At 44.9% G+C, this 19,076-nt stretch overlaps 1 protein-coding gene across 1 annotated transcript; it reads left to right on the top strand.

The window, feature by feature from the left end:
* Window positions 1-7,959: 7,959 nt before the first annotated feature.
* Window positions 7,960-18,035, top strand: T265_10252 (hypothetical protein; the record flags this gene model as incomplete). The annotated part of the gene is made up of 4 exons (XM_009176569.1): window positions 7,960-8,284; window positions 9,840-10,117; window positions 15,875-16,175; window positions 17,734-18,035. 4 exons carry the CDS (start codon window positions 7,960-7,962, stop codon window positions 18,033-18,035), a joined length of 1,206 nt encoding a protein of 401 aa, XP_009174833.1.
* Between the last annotated feature and the right edge of the window lie 1,041 nt (window positions 18,036-19,076).

The following is a 19,076-nucleotide window of genomic DNA, read 5'->3' as shown; positions in this document are numbered from 1 at the left end:
ACGGCGAAGGGACACGGTTTCGACTCTTCCGTCTCGATGAGCAATGTGTGCGTAGTGTGGGTTGCAGTTCAGAAGGTCAACTTCTTCTACTAGTGGTTGGTACTTGGATGACCTATCACCTCGTTGCAGCAGAACTGGACCAGGGGTGGTCAACCAAGATGGCAACGATATTCCAAATGTTGATCGACGTGCGTATTGGAACAAACGTTCGTGTGGAGTACAATTAGTGACTGTACATAACAATGATCGGAGGCTGTGTAGAGCATCAGGGAGTACTGATTCCCAACGGGAAGGCGGGAGATTGTGAGATTTCAGCGCTAAGCTTATTGTTTTCCAGAGAGTACCGTTGAGACGCTCAACTTGACCGTTACACTGTGGATTATAAGCTGATGTATGACTCATAGCAACACCTTTCTCCAGAAGAAAGCTATTGATCTCAGACGACATGAACGATGAGCCTCTGTCGGAATGGATATAGGCTGGCATTCCGAACAGACAGAAGATTTGTGTGAGACAGTCAATCACAGTTGCCGAGGTCATATCCGCACACGCAAATGCAAATGGGAATCTAGAGAACTCGTCAATTATAGTGAGTAAGTAGCGGTTGCGTGTATTAGATGGCAAAGGACCTTTAAAATCCAAACTCAGACGTTCAAAAGGTTGTGTTGCTTTAATGAGTCTACCAGAGGATTTCCAAAATCTTGGCTTCAGTTCAGCACACACTTTGCAGGAGGAAATGACGCGCTTGACATCGTCGACGGAGTAGGGGAGATTCTTGCAACGCACAAAATGAAACATACGGGTAATGCCTGGATGGCAGAGGGAGTTATGGAGCTCTCCGAGTTGGTTATTGCTCCCCATGGAAGCACATACGTTTCGTGACAGAGTGTCGGCGACATGATTGTCCTTGCCAGGTCGGTATATGACATCATATTTGTACTCGGACAGCTCAATCCTCCATCGTTGTATCTTGTCGTTTTTCACTTTACCCTTCTGTCCACCGCCGTACATGAATGAGACTGAACGCTGATCGGTGATCAGTTTGAAGGGTCTTCCGAGTAGATAATGCCGCCATTTCCGGATGGATTCAACGATAGCGTAGGCCTCCTTCTCGATGGCAGAATGATTCTTCTCGCTCGGATTGAGTGTCCTCGAGAAAAAGGCTACCGGCCGACGGTTTTGGCTTAGGGACGCGGCTATAGCCACATCGGAGGCATCCGTTTCAACAACCAGAGGCTCGTTATAATCTATTGTGATTAGTGTAGCATTTTCTAGTTCGTTCTTTAGGTTGTCGAAGGTCAACTCGACGTCGGCAGGTAGGGGAAAAGTTTTATTCTTTACCAGTTTGTTGATTTTGTCGGAAAATGAGGATATCCAATGAGCATAATATGCAAACATACCGATGATACGTTGCATTTCCGTGGTAGTACGCGGAAGAGGTAACTGACGGATGGGTTCCATGCGTTCAGGGTCTGGTCTAATGACACCCTTTGAAACCTCATAACCTAGGAGGCGGATAACTTTTGAAGAAGTGACTGTTTTGTCATCATTAAGAGTGATCCCATACTTCCTCGTAGCTCTCAAAAACGACTGGAGATTGAGATCGTGTTCCTCTTGGGTCTTGCCACAAATAGTCACATTGTCTATGTAGGCATACGTGCTTTTCAGCTTTTCAGTCGTAATGATATTGTTAATAGTTCGCTGAAAACACGCAACACCGTTTGTGACACCGAAGGGTATGCGACGAAACTGAAACAGGCCACCACATGCTTCGAATGCTGTAAAAGGTTTGTCGGATGCCGAGATGGGGACTTGATGGTAAGCAGACAAGAGGTCTAATGTACTATAGACTTCGTAGTGCGAAATCTCCTCAATCATTTTGTCCAAGCGTGGCAGAGGGTAAGCGTCCAGATATGTGAACCGGTTGATAGTTTGGCTGTAGTCAACAACCATCCGGCGTTTGTGATTGATACCCTTAGTAATCAAAACCTGCGCTCTCCAGGGAGACGTTGACGGTTCGATGATGCCTTCTTGCAATAAGCGGTCAACTTCGGCGCGAATGAATTTTTCATCATCCGGATGATGCCTTCTTGATTTGGTTGCAACAGGCTTGCAATCTGGAGACAAGTTGGCGAAAAGTGATGGTGATTCAACGTTTACAGCCGTCAGGCCGCAGATGGTGAGCGCATCACGATCCCCGCCGAATGAAATTTCTACCTTGCCATGTAGACCTAGAAAGTCATGCCCGAGTAAAACGTCGGTGCAGAGGTTTGGCATTACAAAGAGCTTCAGTTCACTGTATGAGGTATCTCTGTATCGGACAGAAACACAAGCGTAACCAGTCGTTCGACAAGATAGGGATGTAGACGCCATTGTGACGACTGAGAAAGTTGGATAAATTTTCCAATTATGCAGTTTCACGACCTTAGCGTTAATGAAACTGCAAGAACTCCCTGTGTCGACCAGAGCACGGAGAGTGATGCCATTGACTTCGATAGTTGCGATGGCATGCGCCAGGCAGGTAGGAGCTGCTGCAACGAATAATGACGATAAAGTAGGCTTTGTTGTACAACTTGTGTGGAACTTGGAGGTATTTTTTGAACGGCACACGCGGCGGAAGTGACCGCGTTTACCACAAAGATTGCAGACGGCTTCGCGAGCGGGGCACTTTGGACGAGGATGTGCATCATAACCGCAGAAATAACATGTCTGAATGGATTTTACAGCAGCAGTGGTGGGATCAACACGCAGTTCGGGATTCTGTGAAATGGGTGGAATCGTAGAGCAAGATATGGGTTCGTTACTAACATATGACTGTGACTGTTTGTGAGCCAATTCGAGGGATCTAGCCAGCTGATATGTTTGGTCCAGAGTGAGTTCGCTTTGTGCTAGAAGCTTCTCGCGGATGGATGTGGACGCCAGGCCATTAATTATAGCATCACGCACGCACTCATCTTGATATTCAGTTGCAGACACAGATTTAAACTCACAGTCTTTGGCTAATGATTTCAGTTTTTGTACGAACTGATCGATATCTTGTCCACTCTCCTGTTTGTAGGTCTGTAGCAGGTAGCGTGCATATATGACATTTTTTGGACGGACATATAATTTCCGTAACGTGGCGATTGCAGATTCATAGTCGGTGTGATCAGCAATGTGATCGTATACTAATGGATCCACAAAGTGGATGAGAGTTTCAAGTTTGTCGGGTTTAGAAGATTCGACGGTTTTCAGATAGGTTTCGAAGGTACGAAACCAGTGATTCCAGCGTTTTGCTGCATCTGCGGAGTTTGGGTCAGCGTCGAAGAACCGAGGTCGTAGTTGCGGGTCCATTGTGTTCTTAGACAAGTTTATTCAATAGGACTCGTGCTTCGTCTTGATCTTCAAAGAAGAAAGCGATGTCGTCTAAGCACTCCGGATCATTAAGTTCGTCACCACCAACAATTCGAACACAACGGTTTTTGATACCTTCCAGCGTTCTCATTATTTCGTGAGTGATAAAGTTGAACGTGAGCGAATAGAGTGAACACCACTTTTTGTTGGGGAGCTTTTGAAAAGCTCAGCATACACTCTTACGTCCAGACGTATGTGAATATACAGATCAGGTTATGTTCACTAATTTCTGGGGCATACCATGTTAAGCAAGCGTAGTTAACGGCACTGCCCGATTGACAGAATCGAACGCGTCCTTGAAGTCATGGAATACCAAAATCATCTGTACATGTGACAGTGTAAAGATGTGGTCAACGCAGCCTCTACCCGCTCGAAAACTCGCTTCATTCTTACGAGTCAAGGCTTCGCGCGCCACCGTAAGACGACGAGGAATCAGTGATGCCAGAAACCTTTGTCACGATAGGAGTCAAACTAATACCTCTGGGATCACTGCGAGTGCTCCTTTTGAAAATGGGCACTATTACTAACTTACCCTAGTTATCTGGAACATTCTCTTTCTCCAAAATAGGCCCTTATGGGCTAGAGAGGAACTGGTTCTGGAATCCTTTGCCATGCTTGACCAGAGCAAGTGGGAGGTCGTCAGGGCCAGGGGCACGATAGCGCTATCAAGCAGTCCAATCCTTCAACTGTAACACCCTAGCTGCCATACCACCCGAAGGAAGTACGAGGACTGGGAAACTGCGAGGTTGCCCAAGCCTAGAGAGGAGAAGTCGAGATGCAGAGGTCACGTTCGAACCACGGGCTTTCCGGTCAGTAAATTCGCGCCCTAACTACTGAGCCACCTTCCTCCACCCCGAGGTAATGCTTGAGTAGACATGTACGCTCGGACACAGGTTGAAGGCGATTCCATATTCACAGTCCACCTTTCTGTTGAAGGCCAGGATTCCTGATTGCATGTAGCAGGTGGCCAACTGAGGTGCTGTTCGAAGTACTGGTTATCAGAGAACCATTTTGATCTTTGATGGTTTCTCCCACAAGGGGCCTCCGAGGTGCGGTCGAACAAATCAATTGAAGCAGCTTTTTTGTCGCATGTCCCATTTCTTCGGCCTTTTGGGTCCATCAAGCTTCTCGGTCTGCAGGAACACTCAGTTTCACCTGGCTTCGGGTGGAACTATGGTTACGCGGAGGAGCAATGTGTCGCTGGACCTCCAGCAAACCCACGGTCCTGTCAGAGATCCAATGTTTGGACGAGGCTGGCTGGGTTGTACTGTAAACAGAAGTTCTGGCCAGGAGTGGTGTCTTAGATATGTTTTTCTAGTGGCCGTTTATATCCGACATCAGATCTTCCGGCAGGCGTTCGAAGAGCTGGTTCTGATACTTTCGTTTGATTCCTGGGTACACTAGCTTCTCACTGGCTAAGCGAGGTGTGCACATTTTGCGTAGACCTGAAAATTACAGTGGAAAGCCGTAGTGTACGAGTGAATGGTCGGAGTCCACGCTAGTGTTCCAGAAGGTGCGGCAGATGTTGATCGACCCTCACCATCAGTAACTACCGGTGAAGTGGTCTATTTGGATTCGGGTCTTGTTCTTTGATGGCAACCAGGTTGTCAAGCGATTCCCACTGTATCGGAAATTGGTACTGCAAAGACACAGTCAGTACTCGGCGCATATATGAAGTAGGCTATCTCCGTTGTCTGTGCGTCTCGTGTCCAATCCTAGACGACCATCCAAGCGAGTCTCAGCAGCGCTTAGTCTTCCTACCTGGGTGTTCATGCCATAACGATATGTGATCTTTTGGCTCGTTGTAGTGGGGTACGTAGATCGTCATAGAAACTGGCTGGCAGATTCAAAGCTATAGTCGGCTGGGATGTAAGCGGACAAATTGACAGAGTGAGATGGACCTCACCTCATCTAGATTAGCTCACAGACGTTGCCAAACGAACCGCACAGATGCGACTATCAACGGGAATCGAATGAAGTGGAGATGCTTCCGCTCGGTCTCCCTGTGCAGTACCCACCGCAGCATATCCAGCTGCAGTGGCCTCTGTATCACTTGAGGTGCATAACCGGAACCTTGAATAGAGTGAGATGGGAGTCAGTTCAGTCACAGTAGTCGCTTCCTGTATGTTTATTTTTAACAGACAGCGCGCACCAGTGCACAGAGAGAAAGAGCCACCTGTTGACCCTGAGTAGCTATGTCAGTTCCGGTGGTCTCGCGAAAGATGATATTTCCATCCGGATTGGGAAGGCCAGAGCAGCTTTTGTGAACCTGCGTCACCTGTGGCGTAGGCGTGACATAAGCTTATCCGTTAGGGGTCGAGTTTACAATGCTGCGGTGCGCTTTATACTACTATACGGATCAGGAGCATGACCGTTGCGTGTTGAGGACGTCAAAAGACTTTCAGTGTTTGAACATCGATGTCTTCGAAGCATTGTCCGGGTCTGGTGGGAACACCGGGGGATAGAATGTTGAGTGGTGGATGGTCATTGACGAAAAAAAACAACCAAACAGCTAGAACGAGGATGACTGCTCCGGTCAGTCGCGTGGGGTGTTCACTAAGAATCAGACTGATTTTTTCTTTATCTTTTTACTCGTGCACAGCTAAAATGTGAAATGGCCCTTGTTTTCAAAACTCAGGTGGAGAATATTAAAGACGAGCGATGCAGCTCAGATACATCTGGGTATTCCATTCACACTAACTTAATTTGCACATGACCGTTAATGCTGGCAACGCTCTATGCACGCAGTAAGATAAAGAAAAATCGGTCTAACGCTTAGTGGACATCTCATCTGACCCGGCAGCCTGATGACGTTTCCAAACAGAAAAGCCTATTAGACTTCCGTCAACCTAGGGATAACGTGAACACAAACTACATGTCAAGCTGAGTGTATCTAATGAGTAACAGCTACAGAGGTTTCTGACCAACTAGACTGTTGAAAATATTCTGCCCAGTAATCTAGACATGGGACTTTATTCTACATTGAACTGTTCATGTTACCTTTGACTAGCTCACTGACTGATCCTGTTTTGCGGACTAGTTAGAACAGCTTTCTTTTATTACGCGTTGTTCCAAACTCCATTTTTTTGAGTTTTCTGGTTTCTTCACGTCTACCTATCCACACACAAACCCCATTTGAGTTGACATAATCGTCATAGGTGACGTGGTTTAAGTACTGACTGTCACTCGTTCAGGAACACCTATGTAGATTCTGGTCATGAACTTGTGTGTTGCTGATTCTCGATGCATTCGGGATTTGCGCTATATGCGCATGCCCTCTGATAATGGACTGTGCTGTGGAACAAGCCTACCGAAACCGCCTACTGAGGTCCACACTACTCGCAAGTAGTTTGTACTCAGCAGTTTTACGTAGTCCGCCCCCCCCCCACAGCTGAACTCCGCTGGCCTACTGACAAAGCGCATCTGGACGCGTATCCGCCTGTACATCTGCTTTGCAGCCACTTCTCCAACTCGACCGAACTTGTTTGTTTTTAGGCCATGTTTTAATGGAGATGAAATAACCCTACCTTTAACGGTTGAACTGGCCTTGATTATTTTCTATATGGAAGGACTACTACGGCAACAGAGTTATTCAGTCCATCTCTACGTTTGTTATAATCATACAGATGAAGTCAACCTGTACCCAGTGAAAATCCACACGGCGATGGTGCATAATAGGGCTGTACCGATTTTTCAGCTCGGACGATTTCTCAAAGACGAATCAGCTAATTCACGTTTGCTTGCTTGATTATGACCTGACTAGTGGTGAACATTTGTGGCTGTGTCGAATTTCTGTGTAGTCTTCAGGAATTGTTGGATGTGGAGAACGTCCATAAAGGCTCCATTAGTCGTTGCATTTGCACTGAAAGGTGTCCGCTGATTTTTATTTGAGATCCTGTTTGAGGTTTTCTCATGCTTCTGTTTGACCGGGTGGTTCCACTCGCTTGTACTCAAGCATACGATTTTTGCTCGTACTGTTTGTCTTTTGGGTCACATTATCTGGCCTCCGTCAATGCAGTATGGCACAATGGTTACATAGATTGGTGAGGCCCCTTAATTTTTCTGCCTTACCGATCGCAAATCAACGGACCGTTTTACCTTGCTCGTCTAACAACAGCTGCATGGATACGCGACTTTACAGTCCTTGTTGGTGTGTAGGGTGATAGTCCCGTTCATCTGTCTAACGTCAACGAAAGAGAAAACAAGTCCACAACGTAACGGCAATCGTGGCTTTGTCTGCTGCTAATGGTGTCTTCGTAAACCAGTTAGAAACGTCGGTGCACTTCTTGATTTGATTTGCAAAGTAGCGCTGTGATTTTTGTTCCGGTGCTTTTCTTGTACGCTACCTTTCACCGTCTCAACTCTCACCTTGTATAGCCTTTGCAATTGTCAGGTGTCCAGTGCATTATCGACAGTTTCCCCATTGTGGTGTCCAGTCATTATCGACAGTTTCCCCATTGTCTCTGTTTCTGACTTCACCTTTTCCTTCCCACTTCCAGTGATTGCAAGTTTTCACTTTTCCAGTGGAGATTTTAGAGGCAGTGCTGTGGGCCATACCACACCGTCATGTTGGCAAACACTGGTCTCCAGCTAGTGAAAGAACTCAAACGATCGCAGTTCTATAAGATGCCACCTTACAATGACGAGAAGATAAGAGTGTGCTTGGAAGAGATGAAAACATTGTATGAGGCCAATTACCGTGACGTGGCTCTTGTGTCCGGTTCTTCCGAAAGTTCTTCGCAGTCCGAAGAACACGCCGGAAGAATACAGTGTGTACTCGTACGTCATGCAGTGCTGGAACGGAACAAACGCTGTCTATTAGCATATCACCACGCACGCCTAATGTATATCAAGGGGTTGCGTTGGCAATATGGAACAGTTCTCCCAAAAGGTTTGTCCATTTTACTTGTACTAGCCGAAATACGCCTCTGTTAACGCTTAAATCTTCCCGTGCAGTTTTCTTTTAACAAGGCACGTTTAGACGCTACTTCCTTTGCCATGTCTACTGGCAACCAACCAAAAGGTTGTATGTGCCTACCACACCATTAAGTTGGATTTTGATAAAAGTTTGTGATAATCAAGGCGTCTGTTGACCTCGATGTTACTTGTTGATTAGTACCCTGCAGTTGATGCCCACTTTTCACGACTCTGGAGGAGCCGGATCATGTCCGGAGACCGTCATCTTCCAGAATCAAGTTTGTGAGATCAATTTTTATCTAGTCTGTCTAATGTCCCTTCTAAAAGTTCAGGAAGCCCGGAGTGCTTCTAGCACGCTACCACACTTCATTGCTTCCTTTTTATTGTTTTAACGCGGCTTTCTCCGTAATCTTAGGTCAAGTGGCGGTTTCCCACAGAAGCAGTGCGCCCATTATGACCGCACCACACTTAAATTCACAGGTTATGCGAACGGACTACAGTAGTTGTCAAGACGAGGAAAAGAACTGATGTATCAGTCTTACCTGTGTCGCCAGTTCCTAATCAATCAAGAATCAAGCTACTAGGTTCGTCTAAATTTGTGTTCAGTTTAACGCACTTACTCTCAGGATATCTTTCATCTACTGGCGAACAAAGAATAATTCAGTTTAGAGCACGAACTTACTGAGTGTGTTTAGTCGTTTCTTGGTGTTGTCTAAATACGATTAGAATTCACACTTTCCCCAGCTGAAATAAGACATCAACATTGGGGTCTAATTGTGAATTCCTGAATGATTCGATGGGTAAAGTTTTTAAATCACTTCTTCAGACGAAGAAAAATGGTTTGGCCATACTGGTTTTTATAGCCGATTCCGATCCTTACGGATTCATTCCACTCGGAGACTGAGAGTCCTCCTGAAGTACAATATATGGTCTGGTAAGTTTGCTTTACGAGCATTCACAGCAGTACATTGGTGCTGGTATCATGATCTAATATGTAACTGTTTCCAACGCCTCAGAGGGTGTAGGTCCAGCGCGAACGGTGGAGAAATGCGGAGCCCGTACGCTGTTGATTTTAACCAAGGGGTGTGAAACTGCATGGTGCATTCGCAGTGTATCTGTAACGAATTTCTATGGGTTGCCGATCAGATTCACTAGCTGATATTCGCCTTGTTTTAGAATGGAGTCAAGTTCACTTAAGCTAACTCAGTTTAAATGAATATTGCAGCAGTCACTGTACTGCAATATCCAATTTAAAGTATGCAATTCACAATCTGGTCGTATTTCTTTATTGACTTTCTTCCGCACATCCTATGGGCCGTAGTCTTCTTGTTCTAAGCGTTGGCTTCAGCTCCGTCGGTAACGTCCACATTTTAATTAGCTTAGTTCAAACAACCTGTTCCTTGTTCGTTAACTTATCTCTAGCACAGTTTGTTTTATCCTTTAACATGACATCCACATAATTTCTCCGCTTTTCTGATCCGCCGGGCCTTTTGTATACTTTAATGTGTATGTTTGGATTTTTATTTCAGAAGTCCGGCAGTCATTATCTGAGGCCGAACAAGCTTGGTTTAAAGCTTACTGTGGAACTTTGGCCAATTTTATGCAGGCGGACGTAGCTGAGCGTGGTGGAGCTGGAGGTTTGGATCTCACGCAGTCACAACTGCCACCCAAATCGTTGTTCCTGGAAGTTCGTTGTCTGGTCGATTTTGGTGAATTTGAAACGGAAGATGGCGGGGTGTTACAGCTCACCAAGGACAGCCATCATTTGATGTCTAGAAGTGATTGTGAAACTCTCATTCGGCAAGGCGTGTTAGAACACATCACAACTTGATTTTGTCGCTCACCTGTCATCTGTATATACTCCTATGCCGTGAACGACCAGAGTTAAACTTATTTCTATGCAATCATCAACTGAAATATAATCTTGTTACTATTTACACCTGAACGATAGTATTTCTCCAGACCATCCATTTCGGGTAATCAGGTGTACAATCCACTCACCTAGTTAGTTACACGTCAGGCCCTACAGTTTATTGGCTCCAGTAATTCGAGGAAGGAAACCTCACTAAACAACTAACGGTTCCTATTGGTATGGATTTAATCAATGGAACTGTAAAACAAGTGGTCACTTCTAAGAATGGTCTCTTCGAGGGTACAGCCGTGTCATCAAACAATTGTCCATGTTCGAATTCGTGGGTAGTCCCTTCGGAACATTGATATTTCACAGAATGAACTCCGTGATGGACCAAAGTCATCTTCTCTATTATCGTTCTTCGGTGGTGTAATTGAAATAACTAGGCATCGTATGCGGGAGAGAATCTGTTGCTGATTCAGTATTGTCAGTAAAACTAACATGCACAGGATATTTGCGCTCAAATGACCCAGTGGATTCAGGAACAAGGTAAAAACGTAAATAATTTAGTGGATTCATGCAATGTTACACTTGTGAACACAACACCAATGGAACACTGTGGACTTGATTAGGTCAAAGCAGAAGTGTCAGACAAAACTGCCTGCACTGATCACCAGCCTCGACAACTATACTACCAAACAGCTGATTTACGGTTATAGTGTGCATCACGTGACGAAAAACTGTTCGCCTGACGCAGCCGTCACCTGGCCTTATTTATTTACTGACTAAAACCCCAGGTGGTAAGTTCTTCATCAATTGCGAGTGTATGGATGAAAAGATCGAATACGTGCGGACTGAAGCAAAGGTGTGTTGACCATTCGACCAAAAGTAAAATCCATACAGCAACGGTTTTGTAAAATACGATGTTACCACCAGTGATTTGTGCAGAAGGCAGTCCCTGTCCAGAACTAGGAACTGCGAAGAGGTCACAATTGTGTTGTTGATTTTGAAAGGTGTTCAGCTACTCAGCGTGCCTTAAGACTCACAGTGCAGACTACCTGCCTGCAACTTATCCATAAACAGAGCCCAACTTGGTGTTTTTATCATCGGTGTCGTTAATCACGTGCTGCGCTGGCACATACTCCGATAGCGCGACTCGTGATCGCCACTAAATGTGCTTGAAAAACAAGGTACACTTAACAAGACATACTATCAGAGAGGTTGCTGAAAATTCTTTAGTTGGAGAATATCATTAAACAGAGATTTAGTTGAGTTTCCCATCAAAACAGAATTAGACGGCTAATGAGGGCACTTTGCGGAGGTACGCTTATGTTTAGGGAGAAAACCTGTCTTGATGAAGAACATTGAGCACACTAACATCCTTACACGGGTTTCCAACGAATTCTGCGGTAGGTGACCTAACAAGTCCTATGGAAAGTTTGTATAGAATTCCAAGGAAACCTCCACGAGGGCTAATCAGAGACCGGACTTGGTCAAGATCTCTCTCCCAGTGAACCGTGCGAGCCGTGGACACTTAAGTTCAAGGACCTTACACACGACTGCCACTCTACTGGTAGAATTGAAAATCAAAACCGCTTCAAATTGAGATAGATTTTGTTTTTAATGAGATATCCAGCCGTTCACTTTGTTCACAAAACAACAGCGAGCGTTTAGCGGATAAGGTGAAATTTTACATTTTATGAACGATGTGAATGAAGAGAATATCCGTGAGGAAGACTCGACAAGATGGCCAATCAGTTCTTCGACAACAGTCATGAATTACAACATGTAAGTGATAAATAAGACCAAGAATAGAAATTAAGCAGTGAAATGAGCGGGAATATCGAAAGGGGATTGCATTGTCGTGCAGTCTGTCAGATGACCGGAATCTAACTGACTATACGGGGTGATTGTCGCGAAGTCGTGCTAAATCTGTATTATGGTGACACAGGCAACCTCACAATCCGTCTGGCTACCGAAAATGTTCTTGTTCCCGCCACATCCTGAATAGGAAAACGGTACACAGGTCCGATTCGCAATATTCCAGGCCCATCGCCTTAAATCTTCGGTGCAATCTCCACGTTCAATCGGGTGGTCACATTGTGGGTTCTTGGATGCTGAAATGTTTGAAAATAATTCACAATCTTACAGAACAGGTATAAATTACAGGACAGCATCAGGGAGCAAAATGGTTTCTATGGGACGGTGTCGAACCACCCACGATTCCACCTGGCTTCTCAAGGGAAAACATGTTGCAGCACTGCATGCTCGTTAGATAAATCTATTTTGCCGAAGTACTAGTAACTCGGGTGAGTTTATTGGTTGTTGATCAGGTAGCTGTTGACCTGACCTGTTGACAGATCAACATCCACCTGATCAACAGCGAACGAATATTTGTTCTGCGTTTTGAAGTCCAAGGTAACACTGGTGGAAAATGCAACTTCAAAATGTCAAGTTCCGCTGCATGATATTCATTCCTCCTATGCCCGTTGGTCATTTCATCAAGAGAAGCTTTGGCATTTCGAGCCCGCTTACTCATCTCCATAGCCGCCCAAGCTGTGACCACAGTTTTAATTGGCAAATGCGGAACAAACCGACTCAGGTTTACACAATGTTGAAACTAAAATGTAATTAGGTTGGGCTAGTTTCCCTCACCGGGAGTTGCAAATGACGTCATCCGTCACTGTGCGTACGGGAAGCAATGGCTAGATGCATTTGCGTGCATTCTCAAGACTCTAGTAATATTCGAATACTTACACTATTTGTGGTATTTCAAAAGGAAGTTCATTAGAACTGAGTACTAGGAAACATTCGCACACACAGGTCACTGAGTGATGCTCTCCAGATCAGAAGGGTTTGGATATGTACTACACTTATCCGTCTTCCTTTTCTCAAAGGGGCAGTTTTCCGTCCCCGTTCCTTACTAGTGAAAGGCCAGCGGTGAATAAGCCATGTCAACAGGAACTGAAACAGCCACTGTTGGATAAGGCCAAACGGGATCTTCATTCTTTCCTGGAAGAAACGTAAAAGACTGGATAGAAACCCCACAGGGTGACACCCTTTCATAACGGCAGATCTGTGGAAACTTCTGAGCCAGACTGGATAGTTGTTTGCGTCGATTGTAATAAAAATATTGTGTTAGTTAGGGTCCGGAAAAGGGGTTGATCAGTGAAAGGTTGATGGAGGTGTGCTGCTAACATGGTCTCGCTTCAACATTGTGCTGAATGATGCGTGGTCGAATTAAGGGAACTTTCATAGAGGGATTTAGGGTGCTTTTACAGTGACTACCTGCCACCATAAATGATTTTATTGACAAAGACATTCCCGCAATATCAGTCAGGCGGCACACTGTTGGCGTTGGAGCTGAATAAAGAAGTCATTACTTGCCTACACACTGTCACGTACATAATCACCAGCAATTGAAATCGGTGCCAATTATGCCCCTGAAGCATCAAGGCAATTATCATCAGTGGCTTCTTAAAAGGTCCCTGAGTGAAAAGTTCCTGTAAATTAACAAACAATATTACCAAATGGTGGGTTGTCGTGGGGCCAGGCCGATGAATCTGGACAGTCAATGAGTAATATCACGCACGCCACAAACCGAATGCCCTGCACTCGGTGTAAGCCCGGGGGAATAAGACGGGAAGATGAACAAGCGAAGTCGATTCAATGACCACCAGCATACTGAACCGTTGGCCCATGATGACCAAATCGAGTGGGGATAACTGAATATTCGAAACCGACAGCTTACACGAAAGGTGGCCCGAACCCAAGGCCGTCATTCAGTTTGTTTACACGAAAGGCGGCCTGGCGGCCCGAACCCAAGGCCGTCATTCAGTTTGTCCTGTACAACGATGGCCGCAGACAGTCACCTCTGGTACCATCGTAGGCTTCACACTATGGAGTGTCTAGTGTTGAGGCGAGCCGTTTGCGTACATGCGCACGAAACACGAACAATAGAAGGGACAAAGCACTTAAAAGAAACTCAACAAAATACGTAAAAGATAGAAGTGAAAAACATGGAGACGGTTCGGCAACTTAAACTAGGGTTTGACGAAACACTTGAGATTCACACGAAGTTACTCTAGCACGTTTGTAAGCCCAAAACTCCAGAATGTCTAAGGCGTTAAGCTATGACATTTGTAGACAGGTGAAATTAGTAAAATTCAGTGCCCCCAATATCTAGTAATAATATGATAAGATTCAGTACATACAATATAAATGTTAGTTGCCAACGAAAAAGCCTGAATTAGCGAATCACACAACGTCACCATTCAGGTGCCCAACTGGTGGCCCATAACTACCAAGAAAAACGGAGACAGCTGAACATTTGAGACCCACACTCAATAAAATCGTAGGTCTAGCAGTCCAGACTATCCACGGTGTTAAGGCGGGTAGACTGAGGGACGGCATCACTGATAATCCGAACCGAGAGTACAACCGCATGGTGTCGTACGGTTAACTGTGGTGTGACTGCATTTGGTCTAGACGACAGCGATCAGACTGAGGGAATCACTGATAATCCGAACCGAGAGTACAACCGCATGGTGTCGTACGGTTAACTGTGGTGTGACTGCATTTGGTCTAGACGGACGACATCACTGCTTTGCAGCCACTTCTCCAACTCGACCGAACTTGTTTGTTTTTAGGCCATGTTTTAATGGAGATGAAATAACCCTACCTTTAACGGTTGAACTGGCCTTGATTATTTTCTATATGGAAGGACTACTACGGCAACAGAGTTATTCAGTCCATCTCTACGTTTGTTATAATCATACAGATGAAGTCAACCTGTACCCAGTGAAAATCCACACGGCGATGGTGCATAATAGGGCTGTACCGATTTTTCAGCTCGGACGATTTCTCAAAGACGAATCAGCTAATTCACGTTTGCTTGCTTGATTATGACCTGACTAGTGGTGAACATTTGTGGCTGTGTCGAATTTCTGTGTAGTCTTCAGGAATTGTTGGATGTGGAGAACGTCCATAAAGGCTCCATTAGTCGTTGCATTTGCACTGAAAGGTGTCCGCTGATTTTTATTTGAGATCCTGTTTGAGGTTTTCTCATGCTTCTGTTTGACCGGGTGGTTCCACTCGCTTGTACTCAAGCATACGATTTTTGCTCGTACTGTTTGTCTTTTGGGTCACATTATCTGGCCTCCGTCAATGCAGTATGGCACAATGGTTACATAGATTGGTGAGGCCCCTTAATTTTTCTGCCTTACCGATCGCAAATCAACGGACCGTTTTACCTTGCTCGTCTAACAACAGCTGCATGGATACGCGACTTTACAGTCCTTGTTGGTGTGTAGGGTGATAGTCCCGTTCATCTGTCTAACGTCAACGAAAGAGAAAACAAGTCCACAACGTAACGGCAATCGTGGCTTTGTCTGCTGCTAATGGTGTCTTCGTAAACCAGTTAGAAACGTCGGTGCACTTCTTGATTTGATTTGCAAAGTAGCGCTGTGATTTTTGTTCCGGTGCTTTTCTTGTACGCTACCTTTCACCGTCTCAACTCTCACCTTGTATAGCCTTTGCAATTGTCAGGTGTCCAGTGCATTATCGACAGTTTTTCCCCATTGTCTCTGTTTCTGACTTCACCTTTTCCTTCCCACTTCCAGTGATTGCAAGTTTTCATTTTTCCAGTGGAGATTTTAGAGGCAGTGCTGTGGGCCATACCACACCGTCATGTTGGCAAACACTGGCCTCCAGCTAGTGAAAGAACTCAAACGATCGCAGTTCTATAAGATGCCACCTTACAATGACGAGAAGATAAGAGTGTGCTTGGAAGAGATGAAAACATTGTATGAGGCCAATTACCGTGACGTGGCTCTTGTGTCCGGTTCTTCCGAAAGTTCTTCGCAGTCCGAAGAACACGCCGGAAGAATACAGTGTGTACTCGTACGTCATGCAGTGCTGGAACGGAACAAACGCTGTCTATTAGCATATCACCACGCACGCCTAATGTATATCAAGGGGTTGCGTTGGCAATATGGAACAGTTCTCCCAAAAGGTTTGTCCATTTTACTTGTACTAGCCGAAATACGCCTCTGTTAACGCTTAAATCTTCCCGTGCAGTTTTCTTTTAACAAGGCACGTTTAGACGCTACTTCCTTTGCCATGTCTACTGGCAACCAACCAAAAGGTTGTATGTGCCTACCACACCATTAAGTTGGATTTTGATAAAAGTTTGTGATAATCAAGGCGTCTGTTGACCTCGATGTTACTTGTTGATTAGTACCCTGCAGTTGATGCCCACTTTTCACGACTCTGGAGGAGCCGGATCATGTCCGGAGACCGTCATCTTCCAGAATCAAGTTTGTGAGATCAATTTTTATCTAGTCTGTCTAATGTCCCTTCTAAAAGTTCAGGAAGCCCGGAGTGCTTCTAGCACGCTACCACACTTCATTGCTTCCTTTTTATTGTTTTAACGCGGCTTTCTCCGTAATCTTAGGTCAAGTGGCGGTTTCCCACAGAAGCAGTGCGCCCATTATGACCGCACCACACTTAAATTCACAGGTTATGCGAACGGACTACAGTAGTTGTCAAGACGAGGAAAAGAACTGATGTATCAGTCTTACCTGTGTCGCCAGTTCCTAATCAATCAAGAATCAAGCTACTAGGTTCGTCTAAATTTGTGTTCAGTTTAACGCACTTACTCTCAGGATATCTTTCATCTACTGGTGAACAAAGAATAATTCAGTTTAGAGCACGAACTTACTGAGTGTGTTTAGTCGTTTCTTGGTGTTGTCTAAATACGATTAGAATTCACACTTTCCCCAGCTGAAATAAGACATCAACATTGGGGTCTAATTGTGAATTCCTGAATGATTCGATGGGTAAAGTTTTTAAATCACTTCTTCAGACGAAGAAAAATGGTTTGGCCATACTGGTTTTTATAGCCGATTCCGATCCTTACGGATTCATTCCACTCGGAGACTGAGAGTCCTCCTGAAGTACAATATATGGTCTGGTAAGTTTGCTTTACGAGCATTCACAGCAGTACATTGGTGCTGGTATCATGATCTAATATGTAACTGTTTCCAACGCCTCAGAGGGTGTAGGTCCAGCGCGAACGGTGGAGAAATGCGGAGCCCGTACGCTGTTGATTTTAACCAAGGGGTGTGAAACTGCATGGTGCATTCGCAGTGTATCTGTAACGAATTTCTATGGGTTGCCGATCAGATTCACTAGCTGATATTCGCCTTGTTTTAGAATGGAGTCAAGTTCACTTAAGCTAACTCAGTTTAAATGAATATTGCAGCAGTCACTGTACTGCAATATCCAATTTACAGTATGCAATTCACAATCTGGTCGTATTTCTTTATTGACTTTCTTCCGCACATCCTATGGGCCGTAGTCTTCTTGTTGTTCTAAGCGTTGGCTTCAGCTCCGTCGGTACCGTCCACGTTTTAATTAGCTTAGTTCAAACAACCTGTTCCTTGTTCGTTAACTTATCTCTAGCACAGTTTGTTTTATCCTTTAACATGACATCCACATAATTTCTCCGCTTTTCTGATCCGCCGGGCCTTTTGTATACTTTAATGTGTATGTTTGGATTTTTATTTCAGAAGTCCGGCAGTCATTATCTGAGGCCGAACAAGCTTGGTTTAAAGCTTACTGTGGAACTTTGGCCAATTTTATGCAGGCGGACGTAGCTGAGCGTGGTGGAGCTGGAGGTTTGGATCTCACGCAGTCACAACTGCCACCCAAATCGTTGTTCCTGGAAGTTCGTTGTCTGGTCGATTTTGGTGAATTTGAAACGGAAGATGGCGGGGTGTTACAGCTCACCAAGGACAGCCATCATTTGATGTCTAGAAGTGATTGTGAAACTCTCATTCGGCAAGGCGTGTTAGAACACATCACAACTTGATTTTGTCGCTCACCTGTCATCTGTATATACTCCTATGCCGTGAACGACCAGAGTTAAACTTATTTCTATGCAATCATCAACTGAAATATAATCTTGTTACTATTTACACCTGAACGATAGTATTTCTCCAGACCATCCATTTCGGGTAATCAGGTGTACAATCCACTCACCTAGTTAGTTACACGTCAGGCCCTACAGTTTATTGGCTCCAGTAATTCGAGGAAGGAAACCTCACTAAACAACTAACGGTTCCTATTGGTATGGATTTAATCAATGGAACTGTAAAACAAGTGGTCACTTCTAAGAATGGTCTCTTCGAGGGTACAGCCGTGTCATCAAACAATTGTCCATGTTCGAATTCGTGGGTAGTCCCTTCGGAACATTGATATTTCACAGAATGAACTCCGTGATGGACCAAAGTCATCTTCTCTATTATCGTTCTTCGGTGGTGTAATTGAAATAACTAGGCATCGTATGCGGGAGAGAATCTGTTGCTGATTCAGTATTGTCAGTAAAACTAACATGCACAGGATATTTGCGCTCAAATGACCCAGTGGATTCAGGAACAAGGTAAAAACGTAAATAATTTAGTGGATTCATGCAATGTTACACTTGTGAACACAACACCAATGGAACACTGTGGACTTGATTAGGTCGAAGCAGAAGTGTCAGACAAAACTGCCTGCACTGATCACCAGCCTCGACAACTATACTACCAAACAGCTGATTTACGGTTATAGTGTGCATCACGTGACGAAAAACTGTTCGCCTGACGCAGCCGTCACCTGGCCTTATTTATTTACTGACTAAAACCCCAGGTGGTAAGTTCTTCATCAATTGCGAGTGTATGGATGAAAAGATCGAATACGTGCGGACTGAAGCAAAGGTGTGTTGACCATTCGACCAAAAGTAAAATCCATACAGCAACGGTTTTGTAAAATACGATGTTACCACCAGTGATTTGTGCAGAAGGCAGTCCCTGTCCAGAACTAGGAACTGCGAAGAGGTCACAATTGTGTTGTTGATTTTGAAAGGTGTTCA

This window comes from Opisthorchis viverrini, assembly GCF_000715545.1.
Source record: "Opisthorchis viverrini unplaced genomic scaffold opera_v5_348, whole genome shotgun sequence".
NCBI classification, from domain to species: Eukaryota; Metazoa; Platyhelminthes; class Trematoda; order Opisthorchiida; family Opisthorchiidae; genus Opisthorchis; species Opisthorchis viverrini.
The sequence above is the reverse complement of the archived record's forward strand: the minus strand, read 5'-3'. Positions and strand labels throughout refer to the sequence as shown.